A 23,478-nucleotide genomic window follows, 5' to 3' on the forward strand; every position below is an offset into this window, starting at 1 on the left:
CTTGTGTAACAGCGGGTACGAGGCTGGACTCGTCAGATTTGAGTCGAACATCCGGGACCCTCTCTCCATTGAGACCACGACATGGACTTCCTCAAATCAGCAGTGGCTTCCATAGCAAAAGGGCCAGCGTTTCCATATTCCTTCGGCGATCGAGTTGATATCGACCAGTCAATATGGACACTACACAATGGCACGAGGAGGGTAAGCATGGTGTAATACCATCAAACGGATTCGCCAGCTTACGGTCTCCCAGGAGGATGGCTCGCGATGCAGCATCTTCTCCTTCGACATCAATGCGAACAAGTCACGGCTAGCACTGGCAAGAAATGCGCTCCGCAAGTTCCGAACAATCAGACATCCAGGCATCATCAAAGTGCTAGATACGCTTGAGGTGGGTTTGAGCAAGGATCACAAGAGGAAGAGCAAGGCTCACTAGATGACAAGGCAGACAGACACAATCATCTACATTGCCACTGAACGCATCACGCCGTTGAACTGGTCAACGAGACGGAAAGCACTCTCCGAGCAGAGTCTACTATGGGGTTTATACAACGTCGCGAAGACGCTTAAATTCGTCAACAGCGAAGCCTCCTCCATTCACGGCAATGTACGAGCCTCATCGATCTTTACGAGCGAAAGCGGGGAGTGGAAGGTAGGAGGGCTGGAGATACTGAGTTCCATGAAAGAGGACGATGCTGTGATGTTCTCGCAAGGCAGTCTGGTCCCGGATATTGGACGCTACACGCCTCCGGAAGTGGCCAAGGGCAGTTGGCAGAGTGTTCGGACAAACCCGCTTCATGCGGTGGATGCATACGACTATGGCATACTAATATCAGAAGTGTTCAACGGTGGCTTCTCTGGCTCGGAGCAGATTGGAACTACGAAGAACGTGCCTCTGCAGATGCAAACTAGCTACAAGCCGTTGACGCACGCTGCGCCCAAGATGAGATTGAGCGTTGCACATTTCTTGGAGCAGGGCAGCAGAAGTGGGGGCTACTTTGACACAGCACTGATACAATTGTCCGAGGGCATCGAAAACCTTGGACTGAAGAGTGACTCTGAAAAAGATGAATTCTTGGGGTGAGATATGCCTGCAGTATGCGCGTGTTACTGGACTGACCCTTCGCAGTGAGCTCGAGACTGTCGCTGAGACCGATGACTTCCCGGAAGAATTCTTCAAAGTCAAGGTACTGCCCGAGCTGCTCAAGTCCGTTGAGTTCGGCGGAGGCGGCGCAAAGTCTTTTAGCCTGGTCATGAAAATCGCCGCGAAGCTATCAGAAGACGAATACGACACGCAGATCACGCCCGTCATCATTCGGCTATTCACCAGCCCAGATCGTGCCTTGCGAGTTTGTCTGCTCGACAACCTGCCACAGATGATCGATCATCTCAGCCAGAAGGTCGTGAGCGACAAGATCTTCCCTCAAATGGTGACTGGATTTGGAGATCTGGCGCCCGTTGTCCGAGAGCAGACGGTAAAGGCTGTGCTTGTTGTCGTGCCAAAGCTATCAGATCGAGTGATCAACGGCGAGCTCTTGAGACATCTGGCGAAGACTGCGAACGACGAACAGCCTGGCATCAGGACCAACACTACCATTTGTCTTGGCAAGATCGCTCGCAACCTTGGACCCAGCTCTCGAGCGAAAGTGCTCACTGCTGCGTTCTCACGAGCACTGCGGGATCCGTTCGTGCATGCTAGAAATGCCGCGCTTCTCGCGTTAGCCGCGACAGCTGACATGTTCAGTGAAGAAGATTGCGCGACGAAGATGCTGCCAGCTTTATGTCCTGCTCTTGTGGACAAGGAGAAGATGATTCGAGACCAAGCCAACAAAACACTGAACATCTACCTCGAGCGAGTGCGAAAGTACAGTACGACCTTGCCAGATTCCATCCTGCCTCCCCCTGAAGCTGCATCTGCACCAAGTACACGAATCAGCACACCTCAGCCGGGTATGGGTGGTCAGGTACTGGGATGGGCTATATCTTCATTCACGAACAAGCTCAGTACGGCAACTGGGGAGATCCAGCCAAACAGTAACGGCGCGAGACCAACACCGCAAGAGCGGCCTACATCAACGCCGCCGGTGAACGGTCTGCAACCTCGTCCCGCAAATCATTCCACGCCTTCAGCAGCGACCGTCCCCAAAGTCACCACAGGAGTCCGCAGCGCAACGATCGCTACTCAAGTTGAGGATGAAGACTTTGGTGACGGCTGGGGCGAGATAGATGACGATCCGAGCGCGGCATGGGACGATGATCTCCAACCAACGTCCGCATCCCAGAGCCACACTTCCAAGCCCAGCACTTCAAGCGTAACCTACGATGATGGAGGCGAGCCGGACTTCGAAGGCTGGCTGAACGCCCAAGCGCAAGCAAAGACCGCCAGCAAGAAACCGCTACCCAAAGGCTTGGCAAAGAAACCCACCACCACAGCATCTGCAGCGCGTCCGGCTGCAGCTACCAGGAACAGCGCCCCTGTGCGACCGGCCACGTCGACTGCAGCGGCGCGCACTGTTCCACAGCCGTCGGCTCAGTCCAAGGAAGAAGAGGACGAGGATTGGGGTGATGCCTGGGGGTGAGAGTGGTGTTGTTGACAAGTGGTTGCTAAAGTATGATACCCAATAGAAACAACGCAAACGAACTCCGATACCCCCGTGCAAGCAGTTTTCGTGACTACATGTCTTTCCTTTTCGCTCCACCGCCAGGAATTGCAACGAAATTTCACTACTGCCGGTGGAGCACTCAACGCAACATCGTCCCGAATCTAAGCGGCTGCAATACGAGCGCGGCTGAAACGAGAACGACCTGTCATTTTGTTGTGTTTCCAGTTGTTCAGACCCAAGCACGCGGTTTGTGTCGCTGGAACACGACGACCAGGTACGAACACCGGCAGTCCCATGTCAATAGACGTCGTGCGCGACCGAAACGGCAGGCTTCTGGAAGTTCTGGAAAATGTTCCATGCGTTAGCGTGCCAAACCGCCGGCGGCGTGCGTCTGATCGGCGCTTTCGTAGGGCGGCGCACGGGCAATGGCGTGTTGGTGGCTGTCTTCCAGAAGGTCTGCCGATGGTCGTCGCTTGTGCGGCACCGTTGAGTCCGTCTGCGACTGCGACAGAGTAGAGATGGGATTAGATGTGTCATGAGATGGATTGAATACCTTCAGGAACAGCGATAGCTTCGCAGACAGCTCGCCGTCAAGCTTTCGAGGCGTTCCAGCAGGAAGCAAGACGGCGTTCGGACTGGAGCTTGCTGGAGCAGGCTCGAGGGCTACCTTGCTTTGCTCGAGCTTCGGCGCCGGGGATCAGCTGTCTACTGTAGAGCTCTCCGCTCCCTCGCAGCGGGCATCTTGCCGCAAAGGTGAGGCTCCGCTGGTCATGGAGTGCGTGGTATATCCATCATTGTGCTTCTCCGACAGACAATCGTCGATGGAGGATCTAAAACGGCTATCTAATCTTTACCAACCACGCCAACAAAGCCTAGCGATATCGGGATCGGCTCTCTTCCCTTTCATCTCATCATGCACTGCGCGGTAGGATGAGGCGAAGGACGCCCTCTGCTGCACGCTGTTCTGTTTGTGCCTCAGCGTGCCAAAAGCACTCTGCGGCATCACATATGTCTTCGAAGCCTCTTCCCAGGCGTATCGCTGCAATATGAGGTGTATATCTGCCAGCACCCAGTGAGGAGTCAGCGTGGCGCTCGGAACGACGATCTGTCTCGTCCCTCTGACGGTGCTGGCTTATCACTCTAGCCATCTCCAGTCAAGCGTATTCTTCGGAGCTTCGTCGAAGTTTCACACACAGGGGTGGGCCTGAGCGAGTGGAGAGGGTGATTGGCGTCCGGTTGATGGAAGGCCGCTAGAAGGGCTTGGGGGACGCTGATCCCGCTGCTTATTGGCGTCTTCGCCTCCTCACGCAAGTCGCTCCTACAGACGCCCATTCCCTCCTTCTGACCAAGCACCGCCTCCTGGACATTGTCGATTCCGCTCTGTGTCGACACCGCTTCCTTGACTAATCTTGAACGACTTGATTGCTACGTGGGACTGAGGGGACCATCGAGATAACCCACTTCGGCCTTACAGCGGCGACACCACCGCACGCGCGACGTATCCACCCGGCGTTGGTCGTAGGGCGGTCACTGTGTCTCAGCCTGGCGCCCGTTTACATTCCTCAGATTTCGTCTCACCAGATTTGTGACTCCACCGGCATAGGCCGCATTCTTTTCTCCGAGCAATCATAAGCACTCGACGCCCACAACGATCATTACACCAGCAACTCCTTGCAGCGACAAACTTTACTTCGACCAACCACTTCGCATCCCAGCGGGCGCAGAGCCATCTGGTGCAACAGAAGCAACCCATCCTTCGCTGCACATACCCGACAGTGCGACACGACAGCGACCCAGCAACAGCCCGGAACCCTGCCTTGGTGTACACGAGTGTAGCAGGCAGCACAAGCACCATCCCAGGACACTTGCTCGAGACAGAGTGACGCCTGTCAGCATACCACATACATTACTACCTTGCAAGCCCATGTTCTCGCGACAACATCAACTCTTCCACACCACATCGCGATAACGTCGCTGGCGTTTGCTCAGCAGCCAATCTGGCGTCGATACCTCTGCCTCAGCGCGAGCCGCTGACACAGATCCAGTCGAATCGCCGCAAGCCTGCGATTTTCGACAAGGGCGGCAGATCGCTGATCCAAAAGGTAATGCTGGTCCGCAAACCGTCATCACTCTTCTCTCAATCCACAACTAGCTCAAAGGATTCGCTGAACTACCCACCATCCGCATTCTCGTCGAACGCCGGATCAGACACAGAAGACGAAGACCTACTGTCGATGTCGGCGGACGAGACACCTCCCGCAAGACCGCTGTCGGTCGCGATACCGAAGTCGAGCGCGGTGCATGGCCCATACTGCCCTCGACGGCCGAACCTAAGAGAGATACTGGCAAACACAGCAGAATCGCCATGGACGTTGGCGGCGTTCATGGCGTATCTGTCAAACAACCACTGCCTGGAGACGTTGGAGTTCACAATGGATGCTGGGCGGTACAGGAAACATTACGCAAAGATGATGTCGAGAGCCGGTAGCAGTGGCACGCCGCCTACGAAGGACGAAGAGTACGTTCAAGCACTGTGGGAGCGGTTGGTGGACGCATACATTCGGCCAAACGGCTCAAGAGAGGTCAACCTACCTTCAGACGTCCGGGATCCGCTGCTGGAGCACTCTGCAGATGAACACCCGCCCGCACCTGAAACTCTGGACACGGCTGTCGCGAAGATCTACGAGCTGATGGAGGAGTCGGTGTTGGTGCCCTTCCTCAACAGCGCGTACCCGCAAACAGCACACCCGACAGCATCTTCATGTCCAAACCGCTCAGACGAACACGTACCACAAACAGCGTACGAAGACCGATCGAGCGTTGTCCGAAGAAACCGACATGCAAGGAACTCACCACCACCCAAGACCGCCGTCCAAGCGCACTCACATTCCTACTCCGCACCGTCCACCAATTCCCGAAAATCAGCCCCCTCACCCATCGCCACATCAAACAAATCCCGCTTCAGCGCCAAACTCACACAATCAACCTCCTCGCCCTCCCACGCCATCTCCAGCACCACAAGCATGGACGCGGTGGCATCAGGCTCCGAGCACAATCTCTCCGGCACCGGCAGCGGACCAGGCATGACAGACGACAGCGGCAGCACAGACAGCCCTACTGCGGAGTCTCCCACCACACCTCCCATGAGTTCGTGGGCGGCGGGCGGCGATGGACAGAGCCCGAAGCGGGACTCCGGGATGTGGAAGAAGTTGGGCGGGAGGTTGAGTGGGATGAAGACGACGGCGAAGAAGAGGAGTCAGGGGGGTTTGAGGGAGGAGCAATAACATTTGCTACCTGTCGTGGTTTTGTGTTTGAAGCGTGGAGTTGGGTCTTCTATTTGTTGCGAAAGATACAGTATTTTAGCGACGCTCGTCCAGTTTATGAACACGATTCTGCTCCGAAATCTTCGACATCCTGTTTTATCCTGAACTCGTTCTGCCTGCTGTTGAAGCTGATGCGGCATTTCAGTGCAGGGCTGTAGGTAAAGTTGATGGTAACGTAGTGGTCCGCGTGCGGGTCTGGTGAAGCCTGGCAGCCGTGCGCTTTCTCGGCATCAAGGGTCATCTGGGTGGATCTGTATCTGATCTGGTTGAGAAGGATGCGGAAGCGAGATGGAGCCAATAGCCCGATACGATATAGATCAGGGTTGCGTCTACCGAGTCGAGGCGGATGAGATGGTATGGACAAGTGTTTGCGCGTTAAATGGGTCATTAAAAGCATTGAAAACGGTATCAGCTATTCTTCCATGGCCATATACCATCTTTTCTTCCTCATCCGTTCAACACAATCTCATCGGAATTGTGTCCGGTCGGGTGGATGCAGATGAAGGATTCGCTTCCTGCAACGCCTCCCCACGATCCACCCAGACTTAGAGTCTCGCCAGCCGTTGCGCTGTCTCGATTGGCAGCATCTCCCGTCTATCGGTCGCTAGTACCAAACATTCCCAGACTTCCTGGTCGATTTAGCGGGGATGCCATTGTCAAACCCCTGCGCATCCAGGCACGCATCCAATCGACTACGAGCAATCATGACGTGCCCGACTCATATCCTCGTGGTCTTGCGGGACATCCAAGACTGCTGCTCGGCGTGGAGCGAGATCCGTTCGGTAGCTGTCTGTCTTTCTGTCTCTCTACGTTGGTCCTTTCCAGACTTCGTCTTGCCTGTTCCTTGGTTCTATCAGTCACTTCGTCACGTCTGAAACTACATGCGTTGGGCGGAGAGTACGCCGCGATGAACCCTCTGCCTCGCCTCAGCGAAGAGAGCGAGGAATCCTTCGACTCATCCCGACACTCGGGCTCACATTCGAACTCAGGCTCGGCCACCAATGGAACCAACGGAGCTTCTGTAAACTTCTCCCGTCCGCGACCGACTCGCATTCAGAGCGGTCAATCGCACTCCACCGCCAACCGATCGAACGGTGACCGCTCTTCGCGCGGCAGTACACATGCTATCAGCGCTTTTCATAACGACAATGCCAACCGAGGGTATCCGGAAGAGCCGCGGTTCTCGATCGATTCGGATAGGACTGCGACTACGCAGGGCTCCTCGACGTCTTCGGGGAGCTCAGAAGTCGCTTGGGATGACGAGATAAAGCAGCTGAGGACAGTCCGGCGGGACAAATACGCACAGCAGAGATGCGATCCAGTACAACTGCCGCGGCCGCAACAACCACTGAACGGCAGTGCGCGAGAAGATCAGAATTCAATGTCCCCTCTCCGACCACAGCGAACCAACACATCCACGACCTCATCTTCCACAAGCAATAGCAGAAGCGCCAACGGCAGCATGAGAAGCATACCAAGCGGCATTCCACCTGGCATCACCAAGCGCATCTCCGTCGACCAACAAAGCGAGCGCGTTTCGATGTCAACAGACGGACACGAAGATACCGCAAGCCACCATACCGTCTCGGACGACGGAGACTCCGGGTCCTTTGATATGGACGGCCGATGGCAGAGCTCCAACTACGATACCAGCGGGCTGTCAGACGCACAGATTAAGAAGTTGTTGAAGAAAGGAATAAACCCGAGCCTGTACGCTGAGATGAAGGCGGCGAAGAAAGGGAAGAAGACTGTTATTGGGCCTCTGCTTGGGAATTCGTTTCTGGGGTGAGGCATGGTGGAGGGTAGGAAGAGATGAGGTGAAGAAGCGCGCTGTTTCGTCCCGCACAATATACCCCTGTATGCTACGTTTCAGCGAGTCCGCGAGTTACGGCGTTAGGGAGGCAGATACTGGTAACAAATGTCACATGCTCGATACAAGGTTTCGGCCGCAGCATCTCACGTGGAAGGTGCGTTTCAGGTGAGGTTGCTTCCCTTGGCGATCACTTCACATTTGTGACAAGCTACAACACCTCTTCGTCCTCCTTCCTGCACACCTAACAACAACGCTCGACATGGAGTCTGCGGTGGCTGCGGCCAGCATCTTGGCTGACACCACAGTGGTCAAGCCTCCGGAGATTCGCCAGAGGATCGAAGAATTAATCGCACCGTGGCGCGCGTCGGACGAGAAGCCACCTTTCACACCACTACAAGTCCTGGTCACGGCACTTCTGCTGCACGGCGTGGAGGCTCCGGCGGACGATATCCATATCTGGGCATTGGAGACGTTCCGTTTCTACCGCAAACATGCCGCCCTACTCCTGGTGCATCCCAATCGTGGCTTTCCATTCCAGAATTAGGGCTCGTATTACCACATTCACAACTCCATCAAAACGCTGTTCTGCCGGTTCGAATTACCACTGCGTAAAGAAAAGAGAGGCGACGTCAAGTACTACTCGGTCTCTCCGGTCACAGGCGAACTCCTTCTGGCATCCATTCTCCCGTTCACGACTGAAAAGGAACCCACCAAATTCGACTTCTTCGGGCTGCCGGCCGAGCTGAGAGAGAAGATCTACGAAATGGTCTTTGGGTATCCAAAATCAGGGTTGGGCACCCTCCATTGCTATGGACATTTCGAGACACTTTCCAAGTCTGGGAATGAACAGTTCAGCTGGGACGCCTGGTACAAGAAGTGGGGGGCCTCTGGCAAGGATCGCATGGAGACTATGCGAGTGCGCGACATCCTGAACCCTCTACTGCTCAACAAGCAATTCTATGCCGAGGCTATGCCGACTTTCTACCGCATCAACCACTTCCACTGCATGTCCTCATCCGAGCTTGAGAGATTTCTGACCTGCGTTGCACCCGAAAGGCTCGAGCATGTCACGCACATCTCCTTTCGCTATTTCGGAGAGGAAAAGGCATCATCCAAAGCCTTCTCCATGCTTGCCAAGATGAAGCGCCTCCGCCGGCTAGACATCAAAGTCATACCTGACGAGGCATCCTGGCTTCCATTCAGGGGTAAGAAGATGTACGAGAGCGTCATGGGCATGTGGGGCGTCAGCACGTTGAGGACGATCCGGGGGCTGGAAATCGTCAACTTTGATGGTAGTCCAACCTTTGAGCGTGTGCTGAGACCAGAGATGATGCAGCCGAAGATTGAGCAGAAGAAGGAAAATGGCCGGAAGCGTAAGATTGAGAGCGCTGAGGAGGTGTTGGGCGGAGTGTGGACAAGCAAGAAGGCGAAGGGGAGACCGAAGTGGAACGATGATGGGTTCATATGAAGGGCGAGGATTGATGGGTTCTTCGAGGGTGTTAAGCTCACGCGAAGGCCAGAAGTAGCTACGTCGACGCTACACGACGATCGAAACGGTAGCATGATTGGAAATTCTGGAAGCCCCCTTGCGAAAAGCGACAGATGCAGTTGAGTATGCTTACGATGATGGTGAAATCTTTGCAGGAAGAGGAACCGCATGGGGGCAATCGTTCACAGCACGGCTTCACAGGAGTGTTCCAGTAGCGCAATGCACTCCGTACACAGTCGCGGCGTCTTCAAAAGCTTCTTTCGGATGGCTCAATGAATAGTGGTATCAAAACGCTAACTGCACAAAATCTTCTGGCTCCGTGGGTCGTCCCAGCGTAACATCCCCCCTGATCGCTTTCAAATCCACGATAATATTGAACAGACTCGCGCTAGTCGAAGGAGCCTTCTGCGCCCGACAGATCGCACCAGGATAATTCGACTCGTCCTTGAAAATCTCAAACAGCTTCTGCTTCGTTGGAGCACCCTTCAGCTGCTTTGCTAGCTCTTCAATCCTCGTCACCCGATACCCAGAGTCCTTAATCCACTGCGTGTCCTCCCCAACCCCCGGATGTTCAAGCAGGAAATGGTTCGAGTGGAAAACCTGCTTCTCGCCATTCATCTCGCACTTCTGCACATCCGACGAACTCCACTCGAGCCCAATACCTCCTTCCGCGTCAGCGATGAGCATGTGACACGAACTCGCAATGCCAAACTCCTCCAGCCTCCGCACCGCCTCTTCCCTACTTCTCGACTCCAACACCATCCTCAGCCCAAGATGACAGGGCAACTTCGTAGCGTCCATCCCCTTAACCCTAATAGCATTCAAACACACCCCTACACCCGCATCGTTCAACCCAATCTTCCCAATCAACCCAGCCTCCGTCACCAGTTTGATCCCTGGCTTCCCCTCCTGCTTGATCGTTAAAACCACAAGATTCGCCTTCTGCGCCTCCATCCAGTCCCAGTTCTGTGCCAGAAAACTCGCACCCTCCGTGCGCCACGACAGCGCAGTACATCCATCGGAAAACATCCCAAACGCGATCTCAGTCCTCACGTTGCAGGCGATGATATCGGCGAGTTCGACATCGGCACCGTCGGCGAGACCTTGCATCTCGTCTACATAGCGAGGCCATTTGCGGCGGAGGTTGGGCTCGAAGTCCATGGCGATTTGGCGAACTTGGGGCCATTCAAGCTTGGAGCTGGTTTGGAACATGGAGGTGTAGAAGGCGATGGTGCCGTGGACTTGGGAGGTGGCTTCGCGGCCATGTTTGAAGCCGATCTAATTCTTGTTAGCAGGGCTTGTTGTATCTTCGTGAGAAATACAGACCTCATATGGCGTCCCGCTGCATTCGATCTGTCGCAGCTTCAACTTCATCCCGTTGATGGCGGGCTCGTCTGGTGATCCGAGGTAGGGCGCCATGGTCGTGTCATTCAAGAGTGTTGGAAGTGTTTGATATCGAGGCCGACTGACAAGATGTGTTATCTGCTCAGCTGTCAAGTCCGATATCGTTGCAGGTATACGCCGCTCCTTACTACTCGGGTGATACGTCAATGCGGGGCAGATATGCGTATGGAGTGTTGGCACTGAAAGCTCAAAATACAGCTGCTGTAGATCAAACTCTCAGAATGTCATTGCCTTTTCGACTGTGATCCTTTGTTGACATAAGTTAGTAGTCTAAGTGACTTTAGCAATTTTCAGGATGCCCAAGAAGCGAGTTCTAGTAGGCTACGGCAGTAAGTATCCCTATCAATCTCCAGTCAAATACTCTTCAGACTTACTGACCCAGACCCCAGTCGACGTCGACGCCGTAGCAAACTGGCTCAACACCACCGACGGCTCCGTCCAAAATCCAACCAACGTCTCCCGAGGCATCTACGGCGCCACAGTCGGCCTCGACCGCCTGCTAACGCTCTTCTCCCGCAACTCCATCAAAGCAACCTTCTTCACCCCAGCACACACCCTTGAATCCTTCCCAGAGCAACTCGCCAAGGTCCGCGATGATGGCCACGAAATCGGCCTGCACGGCTACACGCACGAGTACCCCTCCACCCTCTCCGCTGAGCAACAGAAAGCCGTGCTGGACAAATCCATCTCCGTATTGACAGATTTCTGTAGCAAGGCTCCGCTCGGTTATACGGCGCCGGCTTGGTCGACGTCGAGGCAGCTGATACCGCAGCTGGAGGAGGCTGGGATTCTGTACGATCACAGCTTCATGCACCACGATCTTCAGATGTACTTTGCGCCGGATAACTCGCATTCCTGGATCGAGACGAATAACAGCCAGTCTGCGGACAGCTGGATGAAACCTATGGGAAAGATCAAATCGAGCAGCATCGTCGAGATCCCGGCGAATTGGCACATCGACGATTGGCCTCCTCTCAACCCCATCCCCGGCCGGGCGGGAGCACAAGGGTTCGTGGATACTGCGGTGATCGAGAAGTTGTGGAAGGAGCAGTTTGATTTCGGGTACAGGGAGTATGATACCTTTATCTTCCCGATGAGCATCCATCCGCAGGTCTCGGGAAAGCCGCAGGTGATTTTGATGCATGAGCGGATGATTGAGTATATCAACCAGCATGAGGGTGTTGAGTGGATGACGTTTGGTGAAATGGCGAAAGAGTACCTGGGAGGTAAGATTGCGGGCGCGAAGGTAGAAGGTGGCGCGGATCGATAGCGTCGGTTGAAAGATGCATAATTTCAATCCAGTGCAATTCCTCTCTTCAGCTTGTCGTCTTCCCCTCCTATCCCGACTTCGCACCCAAATCTACATCCTCCATTCGATAGTGATCTGCAACGATCCTGTACAGGAAGCTCGGTGCACAACCGCCCAGGTTCGTCACGTACAGGCTCACCAGCTCCGCATCCACCCAGTCGTAGACCGGATTAACCACATCCACCTTGTCCATGAACTCCCCTTCCTCAAATGGCACCACCTTCCCAGGGTCGCCGTATTCGATCAGCTCCTGGGTATCGAATGGATAGACAGGACTGAGCTTGTAGACGCCAGAGAGCACAACAACAGGTACGCGGTGTGCTTGAGCGGCGAGCGCGATAGTGCTGGCGCCTGCTGCTGCGAGAAGGCTGCCGTTGGCTAGGACGGTGTGGGGAGCAAGGATGACCTTGTTGATGCGCGACATGAGCGCGAAAACCGCGGTGTCCGGGATCATGATGACGGTGATGCCGAGTGCGGTCAACGGCTTCCAGCGGTCGTCAACTTCATCGTCGTCGCCAGTAGACTTCTTGCCACCGTTTAGGATGGTGGCGTGCGTAGCCTCGTGATCGTTCGGGTAAGCCTCTGCGTGGATGACGGTAAACTTGCGCTTCCGGGCTGCGGTGGCCAGAAATTTCTGCACGGTTTGAGAGGATGTGTGAGTGAGGATGGTCTCGTTGCTGTGAATATGGTCGAGGGCTGACTCGGCGATTTGACTGTCGACCACCTCAAGCTCGTCAAGGAGATCTTTTATGCCGTCGATGACTTCAGCCTTGATGTCGATTTTCTCCTTATTCAGTTCCATACTGCTCTGAACTGGTGTCATGCGAGGCGAGCTTGTGGCCGGTGGCGTGGCGCCTGGTGATCGGCCCAAAGGGTGCTCCAAGAAGCTAAGGAGGGAGGCATTTGTTGGTGCTATACTGGCGTATGAAGCCGAAGTCGCAAGTCCTGGCCTTCGCGCAGCGGCAGTGGCATCTGCCAAACGGTCCACTCCAGATGGCGAACTGCTGCCGGGCGTGCCCGGGCGAGGATGCATATCGTATGGCATTGCTGCTCCATGGCTCAGAGGTGTAAAGCTAGAGAAGGTATGCGAGATCATGGGTCGTTTGGGTGCGCGAGAGGTAGGAGATGTTGGCGTGCTCGGCCCGCTGCTCCCACTGCCGTCGTCTCCCAACTGTTCCTCCACCACTTCTCTCACTACGCCCAAGACCCGGCGAACGATATTACCCACCGCCATTTCCCGTGGCTGAGCAGCTACCAGTCGCCGGCCAACATCTCGGATCCGGTCGATGAGTTTTTGCGGATCCTTGATCCGCTCAGCGCCAACAACCCGACGGAGCAGCTGTGCCGTGGCCAGGGCACATTGTCGGGAGTTCTTGATCTGTCGGCGCTTGAGCAGCGACGCGAGCAATTCGATGGAGCTTTCGACGGAGCTGGTTTTGAGGGATTTGAGGAAGGTCGTCAGAGACGGTGTCTGGCCCACCGTGGCGGCTGGCATTGTCGTGGATGCTTTTCGATCTAGAAGTTCCGGTTCGACTTGGTGATGGATGTCGCACTACTCTGTCGTGTGCTGGTGTGAATAGATAGCCTCTGACTTCTATGTCATATGAAGTGGAATCTTTTCGCGTTCTTGTGCTCAACCAGGGGATATGAGTCAATCTCGTGAAGATGTTTCGCGAGGCTGGTCGATGCGCTGTCTCTTCCGCAATGGCCAGATGTAGTCGTTTTCTGATGCTCTGGAACAGCTTATAATCCGTATGAGAGTGCTGGGCTATTCAATCACGAGATGAAGTGAATGTCAAAAAATGATATAGCGAGAGGCAGGGATGTAGTTGCTAAGTTTGGCCCCACCACGACAAGAGAACGCCGCCCCCGGTCCTGCGGCGTCTTTAGCTTCAGCCCATCCGCGGTGTTGCGCCCACGTGTTTCCCTCTGCCTCCTCTACCACATTCGCTCGTTCACCCCCGGTTGCCGAGGAGGGATAGTACGGAACAGGCGCTGGAGGGCATGTTCAGCGTCATGAACAGCCTCAACATCGTCTCAAGGTTGACCACCACTCCCCCGCCGTCTCCGCCGCGATCGCGCACAAGTAGCTTGGCCAATGCGAACAGCTCGGATGGTAACGGCGAACAGTCGAGTGGAAGACTAGATATGGGGAGCATCGACGAGAAGCTGAGCGGGACGGGAGAGAAGCAGGCGCACGAACAGGGAGATGCGGATGCGCCTACAAAGACGGAGGAGGATGCGGACGAGAAGACGCCGTTGCTGGCAGATGGAGAGGGCGCGGGTTTCAAAGAAGCGCCAGGCAGTAGGCTCTGGGCCATTCCGAAGCGCATTGGACAGGCGGTCATCCACGGTGTACAAGTGGTCTTCACTACAATCACCGCGCCAGGTCGATATGTGATTGCCTGCTTCTACGATGATCAAGGCCACTTCTCCGCCATCCTACCTCTGCGCAACTTCAAGAACTTGATGCTACGGCGGCGGCGGAGGTCTACTACCCAAGCTGTTGGTCTGAGTGGCGCCCTGGAGACGGAGGAGAAGAAGTCGCGACAGTCGCATCGATCAAGTAGGCGATCGACATCAGTAGACAGCAATGCGTCCTCTAGCACATTGGCTTCATCGGATGGTGAGGGCGAGAAGAACGACGACAGTCCTGCCCGGCATACCCGCTCTCGGACGGCAGCTGCACAGCAAAGCAATGCCGATGCAGCACCACAGAGACGTAGTATGAAAGTCAGGCTTCAGTCAAACGACGAGGTCCGCAAACGACGTACGGCCAAGTCCTCCACCACCCAACCACAGAAGAAGTCTTCAACATCACAACCCAGCAACCTGGACGACGTAGCCCAAGCCCTCAAATCTCCCTCCTCCCCTGCCGGCCACGCAACCAAGCTAACCCGCTACCCGCGCGCTCCTGCTCCTCCTCGACCACTAGTACCCCGTCGACAACCTTCCTATACGCTCGCCTACTCTCCCGATACACCCCGCAAGACTCTCATCATCGATCTTGATGAGACTCTCATCCACTCCATGGCTAAAGGCGGCCGCATGAGCACCGGCCACATGGTCGAAGTGCGCCTCGGCGGTGCCGTTCCTACTCCATCCTCTCCTACTACTACTTCGCAGGCACCTCCGTCTCAGTTCGGCTCTGGTGTCCCGATCCTTTACTACGTCCACGAACGACCCGGCTGCCACGACTTCCTGCGCAAAGTGAGCAAATGGTACAACCTCGTCGCTTTCACCGCGTCAGTGCAGGAGTATGCGGATCCGGTGATCGATTGGCTAGAGCGAGAAAGAAAGTATTTCGGCGGGAGGTACTACCGGCAGCACTGTACGCTGCGAAACGGGGCGTATATCAAGGACTTGGCGCAGGTCGAGCCGGACTTGAGCAGGGTGATGATTTTGGATAACAGTCCGATGAGTTATATTTTTCATGAAGGTGAGCTGATCGCCCCTCTTTATCGAGAGCGACAATAGCTGACTTGCAAACAGATAATGCCATTCCGATCGAAGGCTGGATCAGCGATCCCACGGACAACGATCTGATACATTTGGTGCCGCTGCTGGAGGGTCTGCAGTATGTGACTGATGTGCGGGCGCTGCTGGCTTTGCGGCAAGGGCAGGCGCAGCAGGCGTGAGATGATGGAGATCACTTTTCGAGTAAGGCAATGTTCACAGCGATGGCGCATCTGGAGTGGCATGAAATATTTGCGGGACTTGTGGGATTTTGAAGATGGTAAACGGGAGCTGGCTGGCTGTACTGTATGATTTGTCTTCAACAGTGGCATGTGTACAGATGGAAAGTTTAGTGGTTGACATACCGTTGCTTCCGACTTCTCTCTCGTTAGCACGTGCATGTGTTGTTGCAGAGATGTGTAGCCCATTGTGGACAGCTCTCATGATGTGTTGTTCGTGCAATGCCACTCGAGTCAGGTGTCGACTTCACCTCTTAAAGACCCACCTCGTTTCACTTCATCTTCGTTTAAATCCGACAATACGTTCACCAATGACGAAGCGTCAGTGAAATCCTCAGAGGATTCCACCAGCCATGGAACCACGATAACATCCTCATCAATGTGCGCACCCCTACCACCATGGCCTCCGCTTCTTCCGTGAGGTTCACCCTCACCTACCTCATCTTCGCCTTCACATGCTTCCTTGCGATCGTCAGTCTGATCCTTGTCCGCCTCTCCATCATATTGAGCCCGCACCGGCTCAAGCCTTCGGAACTCAACCGGGCTGGATCCGCTCATCTCCTCATCGTCCTGGGTAGTGGCGGCCACACGGCAGAAATGGTCGCCATGCTGGAGCGGGCTGTCAATGAAGATGAGACGACCCGGCGATTTGAGTGGAAGCGATTTAAGCACCGGACTTGGGTTGTTAGCTCTGGCGACAGCATTTCCGCGCAGCGCGCTCGAGCGTTCGAGGACATGGCTTCTGGAAATGGCACAACCGCGAGTGGGTCCCAGCGACAGCGAGCACAAATATTGACCGTCCCTCGAGCAAGAGAGATACACCAACCCATCTACACGGCACCTATATCCAGCCTCCGCTGCCTCTTCGCCACATTCGGGCTCCTCCTCGGCTGCTCCAGATCAGGCCGAGACTTCCCGGACATAATCCTCTGCAACGGCCCTGCAACAGCTACAATTATCGTTTTCACGGCAGTCTTATTGCGCTTCTTCAACGTGCGAAACTGCCACTCGCGAGGGAAGATGCGGACGGTCTACGTAGAGTCATGGGCACGGGTCAAGAAGTTGAGTCTGTCTGGAAACCTGCTGGAAGGGGTGGCGGATCGGTTTGTGGTGCAGTGGCCGCAGCTTGCGAAGGGTGGGAGGGGTAGCAGGGAGTTTTTAGGTGTGCTTGTTTAATATTAAGTAGTCACTCTGCTATGAAATCAAGAACCGCCGTTGAGAAAGCTGCCTTCCGTCAGGTCTGGGCACAAGAATACCCCCTAAAGTAGCCCTCTCGCACCCCTCAAGTCACCATTCTGCAAGCCAGTCCGGTCATGATGCTGGCCCTTTGTGAAGACGCCACCCGCTCCTCGCAGCCGCATGTCACCATACTGGCCTGCCTCGTACCTCCAACCGCCCACGCCTCCGGCTCAAGATGCTGCCTCCGCCGGCACGAGCTTCCGGGTAGCACTTCCACCGCTCGGTAGGTTCCGTCACCCAGACTGGTATGTACGCCTTGGCTTCTTAGCTTTCGCCTCCTTGACAACAAAGGTCAGAGGATGCTCGCGACCGTCCCCTTTGCGCTTCGTGCCCGCACGGGTCGACTTCTTCTTGGTCTTGGGCTTCAACATGTCCGGCTTCAGCTCGCGCTCGAGTGTCGGACTCCCGTGGAAGGTGACTCTATCCAGTCCCCTGATAGCACGCAACTTGTCTACACCGTCCATGTTCATGACGGAGGAGTATCTTTTAGATGAAGGCACGAAGCTGCCCCTTCCAATCCATTCTTGTTTATTGGCGAAGATATCGAGCTTCTTAAGATGGTCGAGCTGAGCGAGGATAGCGAATGCCTTGGTAGTCTCCGTGCCAAAATTACCGTGGTACTGGAATGATATCTGCGTCAGATGTTGAAGTCGATTCGGCGCCATCCGTATGAGCATATGATACAGCACTGAGGTTGATGTAGCGTGGAAGTTGTTAGTGCGATAGAACACAGGCATGGCTTCAGCGTAGAACTGCTTGCTGACAAGCAGTGGCTCCAGGATGTCTTCCATTGGTCTTGTGCGAATAGCAGTCTCGCTATTCCGAGCTCCTTGTAAGATGTCGCAATCTTCCCAGCTGACAGCATGCTCGTATTCCCTTGTCCGAGAAGAGACGTAGAAGGGCTCTCTCTTGCGACATAACTGCGTAGCCAATCCTGATTTCGGATACGAGAACACTATTCCATATATGGCGCCCCTCAACTCGGCAGGTAGCGCAAAGAAGTCGAAGGCTGATGTGTCGATAGCGCGGGGAGGATGTGGGAAGATCGGACACAAGAACTCAGCACCTGCTGCATCCGTGACCGAGAAGATCCGGCCGTCGTTCTCGTCGTCGCCACTGTCACTGGTATCACTACCGCTGCCTTCATACATGACTTCCCGCAGTGGCGTCTCGAATCCCTGAAATGTTAGATTGAGTCCGTGGTGGAATGTGTGTGGAAAGTAGTCTTGGAAACTATGATTCCACCTCTCTTTTCTGGTAGACACTCGGAGTGCTCGAGCAAGTTGCTCACGGTAGAACGAGAACGTGTCCAATACCCACTTATGGATCTCAACCTCTGAAGCTTCCCCGTCATTCATCAGGATTGCCATAACGACCAGCTGCTCATAGGTGAAGTCCGGCTCATCTTCCCCGAGTCGCCATGGTGCGATCGCTGTTCTGATCCTTGCCTTGATTGAAGGAGATTTGACCATTGTTGTGCTAGCCATGGTGTTCGGTTAGAGAGTGGTGTCTAAGCAGTCACGACTAGGGCCGTTCGTTCTCAGCCTGGAAGGTCGAATTATGAAAATGATCGGTGGATAGTTGGTGGAAAGGAAGAAGTCTGGAAAGCCTGGTTGTCAAGAAACTTATACTGATCGGATCTGGCCACGTGAGCATGAGTATGACGTCTGAGCTTGAGCATAAGCCTTGTGAAGCAGCAGTGAATCAAGAGCAGTGAACCACAAGCAAGTGAGCCACAAGTGGACGAAGAGCAAGTGAAGCGCAACATGTGACAGGCCAAGCTCGCATCTTCAAGCGTCCTGCATCGCGTCAACCTCCACATCCTCGATCCTACCACAATCGTCAGCTCTCATCTCCAGCAATGTCTTCACTGCATCACTTACCGCCACATATACCACATGAACAGACTCCGATACGGACTGAACTTCTTAGAGATCTCCAGCATATCCTTCTCACTCATGTACTTCCACTTCCCACCCTTCGCCTTGAGCTTCGCCACATCCCGTCCGACGAACGCAGCCATTCCTCTCTGCACGCCCAAATCCCCAGTCGAAAAGACGTCCATCCGTTTCAGGCCAAAGCACATGAACATCTCTACGCTCCATCTCCCAAGCCCGCGGACAGCGACAAGCTTCTCCATCACTTCCTCATCAGAGCCGTTCGTGAGCATCTCGACGGTGAGCTCCCCATTGGCGAACCGCTGTGCCAGGCCTTGGATGTACTCTGCTTTCCTCTGCGAGAGCCCTGCCTCACGAAGACGGGTGATGGTTGTCTCAGCGACTACGCCAGGAGGAGGAAAGCCAGCTGGACATTCATCGGGTTCGAACAAACCAACGAACTTCTGCTTGATGCTCTTCGCTGCCGCACCTGAAACCTGCTGTGAGATGATGCCAGAAGCCAGTGAACGAAATGGGTCGATGCTCTCGGCCAGTCCGTCGGGAGAGAAGATGCGGCAGTGGTGCTTGTCGATGACCGGCTTCAGCTTAGCGTCTACTTTGATGAGATGTGCGCATGCCTGATCCAGTAGGCATCCCGTCGTCGTAGTTGGCCTGACACCAGGTTTTGATGGCGTGTCCTCAAAATTGCTGTAGACTGGCAGATGCTGCGTACCGCCTGGAGTGACCAGGGCGGCATTGGTATGATGGGGCTCAGCTGGCCTGTCGGGCGGCGGCGGAGTCGCATCATCTATGTCTCCGGTACTGTAGCCTGGTCTAAGTACGCTATTGCTCGTCATCATCCCAATCGCAGAGGGTGTGGGCGTAATGGGAGGCACAGTAGTCTCGACCTTTGCCACCTTCCGCCGCTTGTTCGGCGTTGTAGGGGGTGGTGGCATCGCAGCTTTTGCTGCGTCCGTGTCTGCTGAGATGCCATCCTGTGCGATAGCGGTGGAGGCGATGTCCTCCGTAGCTTTGGTCTTGCGGCCTCGTTTCTTCGATGGTGGTGCAGCCGCTTCAGCGACCAGTCCGTTGGGAAGTTCCTTCTCAGTAACAGGCTGCGTCTGGACACGAGCTGAGCGTCGCATTGACATTGGTCTGATCGGTGTAGGCTGATGTTGATGTAGCCTCGACCTTACTGATGACGCCACTGGCCCTGGGTGGCTGACAATGCTATACGGGCTTGCGCTGCCCAGCAACTTCAGCAGAGAGCAAGGCCTACGAGCCAGCCTTTTGAACGATATCTTGACTATGCGAACAGCCAACCAGATGGTACAGGCTTGAGATGGGGGCTTTTTCAAAGGTATGTTGGATTGAGTGGAAGGCTTTTATCATCAGGCGTCGAGTCAGAGGAGAAGCCAAGGCAATATCACGCTAGCGGCGCGGGCTCACGTGGGCTGAAAGAGGAGTGAGAAGGGCGGAGGGTGAGGATCGCACAATGCCTGGTTACGATGTGAGCGCGAATTGAGGGCTGTGGTCACTGATACTGTGTAACTTCCAGGTGCACAGACGTTCGTCTTTGAGATATGGTACAGCCTCCTAATATCTATGCCACCGCAAAAGCGCCGATGCAAAGACTATCGCCAAAGTATATACACGAGTCTTCGCATCCCGTCATCCTCTAGCCGACTCTCCACTATTTCACCTTGCTGCCAGGCTGGGGCTTCTTGATCACCATGGACTCCAAGTCCTCACGCTCCGACCGCTCCTTTTCGATCTCCTCGATGATGGGGGAGAGGTATTGGTAGTCCTGCGGGGATCTTTGTGTCAGTATATTCTCTCAAGACCTTTTGCCTTCGCGACCATTGTGCGGCTTCAAGCACAGAGACCACATACCTGCTCATCTGATGTCCACTCCTGTCTGGGGAGCAACTGGTGCTGTAGAGAACACTGTATCGTAGGTCAGCGTATGTATTCCGTCGTGGGCGAAGCTCCTCTTTCTGTTTCCGTGTACGCACTTGGAACGCCCTCCTCATACGGTACACCCGGTCGTATGCCTCCTTTGGACTGAGTCGCTTGATCGCCAGCTGCACAATCTCGTTCTCCTCCGGGATCAGGTCATCGGACCTATATAGTCATGTGTCAGCCAGAGCTCGTTCGGACCAGCGTACCGACACGAAGTCGGCTCTCCATGCTCGTCGCATACCTCAACCCAAGCTTCCTGTAGCCAGCGGCGTCCTTGTACCACTTCGACAGCGGCACCATCCACCTCGACAGCCAGGGCCGCTTGACGATGAAGTTAGCCATTGACGGTACAGACATCTTTGCGGTGTTGTCGGGTGTGTGGGATGTCCAATGGCTGGCGATGCGGGAATCTGGACGTCTATGAATCTTTGCTGCAGGTCGCTCGATTCCCAAGCTAGACGGGATGGGCCGGATAGAGAGTCACGTGCCATATATGCACGGTCCATCAATAGTCCCCACCTGCAAAGCCGGCATCGTCGCAGCTCGTCTCGACCTCAAAGCTCTCGATCTCGACCTCACCGACCTCATGCTTCCACTTCCACCCTGCCGAGTCCCTGATTGAGCCCTCCAAGCCAGCAGTCTTGCCCTACACTGCTTGCTCTGGTCGAGCCTGCCGCATACCGACAAGCGGTTCATGGGGGAGGAGCAACGAAAATATTCAGCCGGTCCTGCGGGGACTTGAGAAGGAAGAGCTGGGTGATAAGAGGAAGAGGGCGCAAGCGGCCGGCTACAACGACCTACGGACGGTCATTCAAGCATGTCAGCGACATCAGCATCCATTCGATAGCCCTCGCAGGCCATGCAGACAATGCCTAGAAATTCCTCAGACTCCGACACTCACGACCATGGCCCGCCAGACCTAACCACCCAAGCACGTGAGACCCTAAAGCAGAACACACCCTATCCTAAGCTCGCAAGATGGACGACCGGGCTCTCACCAGGCGTGGTGAACTCATTTTCAGGCGCAATGGCTGGCGTAGCCAGTGGGATAGTGACCTGCCCATTGGACGTCATCAAGACAAAGCTGCAGGCTCAAGGCTCCTTCTCGAGCTCAGCATCACAGCAGAAGGGACCGCCAGCAAGTGCGATATACCGAGGATTGCTGGGCACGGGCCGAACGATCATACGGCAGGACGGACTCAAGGGCATGTATCGGGGTCTGGGCCCGATGCTACTGGGCTATCTACCAACATGGGCGGTGTACATGGCGGTATATGACAGCAGCCGAGAGTGGTTCATTGCACATCACTACGGTGCAAGAGAAGGTGACAAATGGCTCCCGAGAATATACGCCTCGCTGGTCGCTGGCGGCTGCAGCACCATTGTTACCAACCCAATATGGGTCATCAAGACTCGACTGATGTCGCAGGTCTCCCGAACCGCCAGCGATGGGCATCGAACGCCCTGGCACTACAACAACACCCTCGATGCGGCTCGGAAGATGTATCGCTCGGAAGGCATCGGCGCATTCTACTCCGGCCTTGCACCCGCTCTTCTTGGACTCACGCATGTCGCCATCCAATTTCCACTGTACGAGTATTTCAAGCAGAAGTTCACTGGCCTCGAGATGGGAGCCGTACCTTCCCAGGACCACCAATCTTGGACCAATGTCGCCGGTATCCTTTCGGCTACGCTCCTCTCCAAAGTCTGCGCGACAAGCGCCACCTACCCTCACGAAGTACTTCGCACCCGACTTCAGACGCAACAGCGACATCTTCAGCCCGAGTCTACTAATGGTGTCTCTGGATCACACCACAGCCAGAACATGAGCAAAGGCCGCGCGCTAGGTACCACGGACGGCATGCGCTACCAACCGCGCTACAGAGGCGTGGTTAGGACTTGTCGCATCATCCTGCAGGAAGAGGGCTGGCGTGCCTTCTACAATGGCATGGGCACGAACATGATCCGTGCGGTACCGGCGGCCATGACGACAATGCTCACATTCGAGAGCATCAAGGCCACGATCGGGAGGCTGCAGGAGGAGGGCAGGCAGATGGAGAGGGAGGAAGACGGGGGTTCTTTGAGATCGGACAGGAAGTGGAGTTAAGCTTTTAAGCTTCTCTCATCGCTCCGAAATGGGAAAGAGCGGATAGCGAACGTGCTGAAAGTGATGCATGTGACGGGAGTTTGGCGTTCAATGTTGGCGGTGTGATGATACCATTGCAGCATTCGGGTGTGCTCGTGGGTTTGAGCAAGGTGCTTGCGGTGCCTGGATAGCTGCTATGAGTGGCCAACTTGGGAAGGCGGGAGGGCTTTTACCTGAGAACGTATCGTTATCATTGTTATGAACGCTTGTCATCCAGCTTTCTTGACCATTTCGAGGCAATGGATCGTACTAACCGGTGGATTGACTACTAACCAACGATGTGAGCATGGTTATGAGCGCTCGAGCCGAATCCGTGGAGTAGCGAGTTGACTGCGAACCACGTCTGACGGGAATCCTCATTCGTGTAAGGTAAGAAGCTCACTGGGCCACAACATCGACGAGCAAACTCGACTGACCACGACCGAGCAGAATACGTGGCGCCGGTGTCGCATGTGACACCATCTACCCATGACGCCGCCAGATGTATGTTACAACAGCCTAACATCCTCTCTCATCTTCCTTCTTTTGTTAAGCCCTCTACAGCGTGCGTGCTTGCAATTGACAGTCACGGCCTCAGAGAACGTTCCCACTCAATCCTGGCGCTTGGGTCAAGTCGCC

The 23,478-nt window shown here is 55.0% G+C and overlaps 13 protein-coding genes across 13 annotated transcripts; 8 read left to right on the plus strand and 5 right to left on the minus strand.

Moving 5' to 3' along the window:
- Nucleotides 1-81: 81 nt before the first annotated feature.
- Nucleotides 82-2,579, plus strand: CEX1 (Nuclear aminoacylation-dependent tRNA export pathway component; the record flags this gene model as incomplete). The annotated part of the gene is made up of 4 exons (XM_064801761.1): nucleotides 82-201; nucleotides 254-391; nucleotides 449-1,080; nucleotides 1,130-2,579. The coding sequence occupies 4 exons, from the start codon at nucleotides 82-84 to the stop codon at nucleotides 2,577-2,579; spliced, it is 2,340 nt and encodes a 779-aa protein (XP_064660391.1).
- Nucleotides 2,580-4,708: 2,129 nt separating this feature from the next.
- Nucleotides 4,709-5,887, plus strand: LTR77_004508 (uncharacterized protein; the record flags this gene model as incomplete). Its single annotated transcript, XM_064801762.1, has 1 exon — nucleotides 4,709-5,887. The coding sequence occupies one exon, from the start codon at nucleotides 4,709-4,711 to the stop codon at nucleotides 5,885-5,887; it is 1,179 nt and encodes a 392-aa protein (XP_064660392.1).
- A 743-nt stretch (nucleotides 5,888-6,630) lies between these two features.
- On the plus strand, nucleotides 6,631-7,715 carry LTR77_004509 (uncharacterized protein; the record flags this gene model as incomplete). The annotated part of the gene is made up of 2 exons (XM_064801763.1): nucleotides 6,631-6,703; nucleotides 6,784-7,715. 2 exons carry the CDS (start codon nucleotides 6,631-6,633, stop codon nucleotides 7,713-7,715), a joined length of 1,005 nt encoding a protein of 334 aa, XP_064660393.1.
- Nucleotides 7,716-7,998: 283 nt separating this feature from the next.
- LTR77_004510 (uncharacterized protein) lies at nucleotides 7,999-9,207 on the plus strand (the record flags this gene model as incomplete). Its single annotated transcript, XM_064801764.1, has 2 exons — nucleotides 7,999-8,247; nucleotides 8,284-9,207. 2 exons carry the CDS (start codon nucleotides 7,999-8,001, stop codon nucleotides 9,205-9,207), a joined length of 1,173 nt encoding a protein of 390 aa, XP_064660394.1.
- A 306-nt stretch (nucleotides 9,208-9,513) lies between these two features.
- Nucleotides 9,514-10,647, minus strand: LTR77_004511 (uncharacterized protein; the record flags this gene model as incomplete). The annotated part of the gene is made up of 2 exons (XM_064801765.1): nucleotides 9,514-10,506; nucleotides 10,555-10,647. 2 exons carry the CDS (start codon nucleotides 10,645-10,647, stop codon nucleotides 9,514-9,516), a joined length of 1,086 nt encoding a protein of 361 aa, XP_064660395.1.
- A 280-nt stretch (nucleotides 10,648-10,927) lies between these two features.
- LTR77_004512 (uncharacterized protein) lies at nucleotides 10,928-11,902 on the plus strand (the record flags this gene model as incomplete). The annotated part of the gene is made up of 2 exons (XM_064801766.1): nucleotides 10,928-10,961; nucleotides 11,022-11,902. The coding sequence occupies 2 exons, from the start codon at nucleotides 10,928-10,930 to the stop codon at nucleotides 11,900-11,902; spliced, it is 915 nt and encodes a 304-aa protein (XP_064660396.1).
- A 67-nt stretch (nucleotides 11,903-11,969) lies between these two features.
- On the minus strand, nucleotides 11,970-13,436 carry GCD7 (GCD complex subunit gcd7; the record flags this gene model as incomplete). Its single annotated transcript, XM_064801767.1, has 1 exon — nucleotides 11,970-13,436. One exon carries the CDS (start codon nucleotides 13,434-13,436, stop codon nucleotides 11,970-11,972), a length of 1,467 nt encoding a protein of 488 aa, XP_064660397.1.
- Nucleotides 13,437-13,957: 521 nt separating this feature from the next.
- On the plus strand, nucleotides 13,958-15,579 carry NEM1 (Nuclear envelope morphology protein 1; the record flags this gene model as incomplete). The annotated part of the gene is made up of 2 exons (XM_064801768.1): nucleotides 13,958-15,380; nucleotides 15,434-15,579. 2 exons carry the CDS (start codon nucleotides 13,958-13,960, stop codon nucleotides 15,577-15,579), a joined length of 1,569 nt encoding a protein of 522 aa, XP_064660398.1.
- Nucleotides 15,580-16,035: 456 nt separating this feature from the next.
- On the plus strand, nucleotides 16,036-16,812 carry ALG14 (UDP-N-acetylglucosamine transferase subunit; the record flags this gene model as incomplete). Its single annotated transcript, XM_064801769.1, has 1 exon — nucleotides 16,036-16,812. One exon carries the CDS (start codon nucleotides 16,036-16,038, stop codon nucleotides 16,810-16,812), a length of 777 nt encoding a protein of 258 aa, XP_064660399.1.
- Nucleotides 16,813-17,108: 296 nt separating this feature from the next.
- On the minus strand, nucleotides 17,109-18,362 carry LTR77_004516 (uncharacterized protein; the record flags this gene model as incomplete). Its single annotated transcript, XM_064801770.1, has 1 exon — nucleotides 17,109-18,362. The coding sequence occupies one exon, from the start codon at nucleotides 18,360-18,362 to the stop codon at nucleotides 17,109-17,111; it is 1,254 nt and encodes a 417-aa protein (XP_064660400.1).
- A 303-nt stretch (nucleotides 18,363-18,665) lies between these two features.
- On the minus strand, nucleotides 18,666-19,903 carry MAG1 (3-methyladenine DNA glycosylase; the record flags this gene model as incomplete). The annotated part of the gene is made up of 2 exons (XM_064801771.1): nucleotides 18,666-18,705; nucleotides 18,759-19,903. 2 exons carry the CDS (start codon nucleotides 19,901-19,903, stop codon nucleotides 18,666-18,668), a joined length of 1,185 nt encoding a protein of 394 aa, XP_064660401.1.
- A 542-nt stretch (nucleotides 19,904-20,445) lies between these two features.
- Nucleotides 20,446-21,071, minus strand: QCR7 (Cytochrome b-c1 complex subunit 7; the record flags this gene model as incomplete). The annotated part of the gene is made up of 4 exons (XM_064801772.1): nucleotides 20,446-20,559; nucleotides 20,646-20,699; nucleotides 20,768-20,876; nucleotides 20,956-21,071. The coding sequence occupies 4 exons, from the start codon at nucleotides 21,069-21,071 to the stop codon at nucleotides 20,446-20,448; spliced, it is 393 nt and encodes a 130-aa protein (XP_064660402.1).
- Nucleotides 21,072-21,741: 670 nt separating this feature from the next.
- Nucleotides 21,742-22,821, plus strand: LTR77_004519 (uncharacterized protein; the record flags this gene model as incomplete). The annotated part of the gene is made up of 1 exon (XM_064801773.1): nucleotides 21,742-22,821. The coding sequence occupies one exon, from the start codon at nucleotides 21,742-21,744 to the stop codon at nucleotides 22,819-22,821; it is 1,080 nt and encodes a 359-aa protein (XP_064660403.1).
- Nucleotides 22,822-23,478: the final 657 nt, after the last annotated feature.

This window comes from Saxophila tyrrhenica (genome assembly GCF_035928015.1).
Source record: "Saxophila tyrrhenica strain CCFEE 5935 chromosome Unknown scaffold_6, whole genome shotgun sequence".
Taxonomy (NCBI): Eukaryota; Fungi; Ascomycota; class Dothideomycetes; order Mycosphaerellales; family Extremaceae; genus Saxophila; species Saxophila tyrrhenica.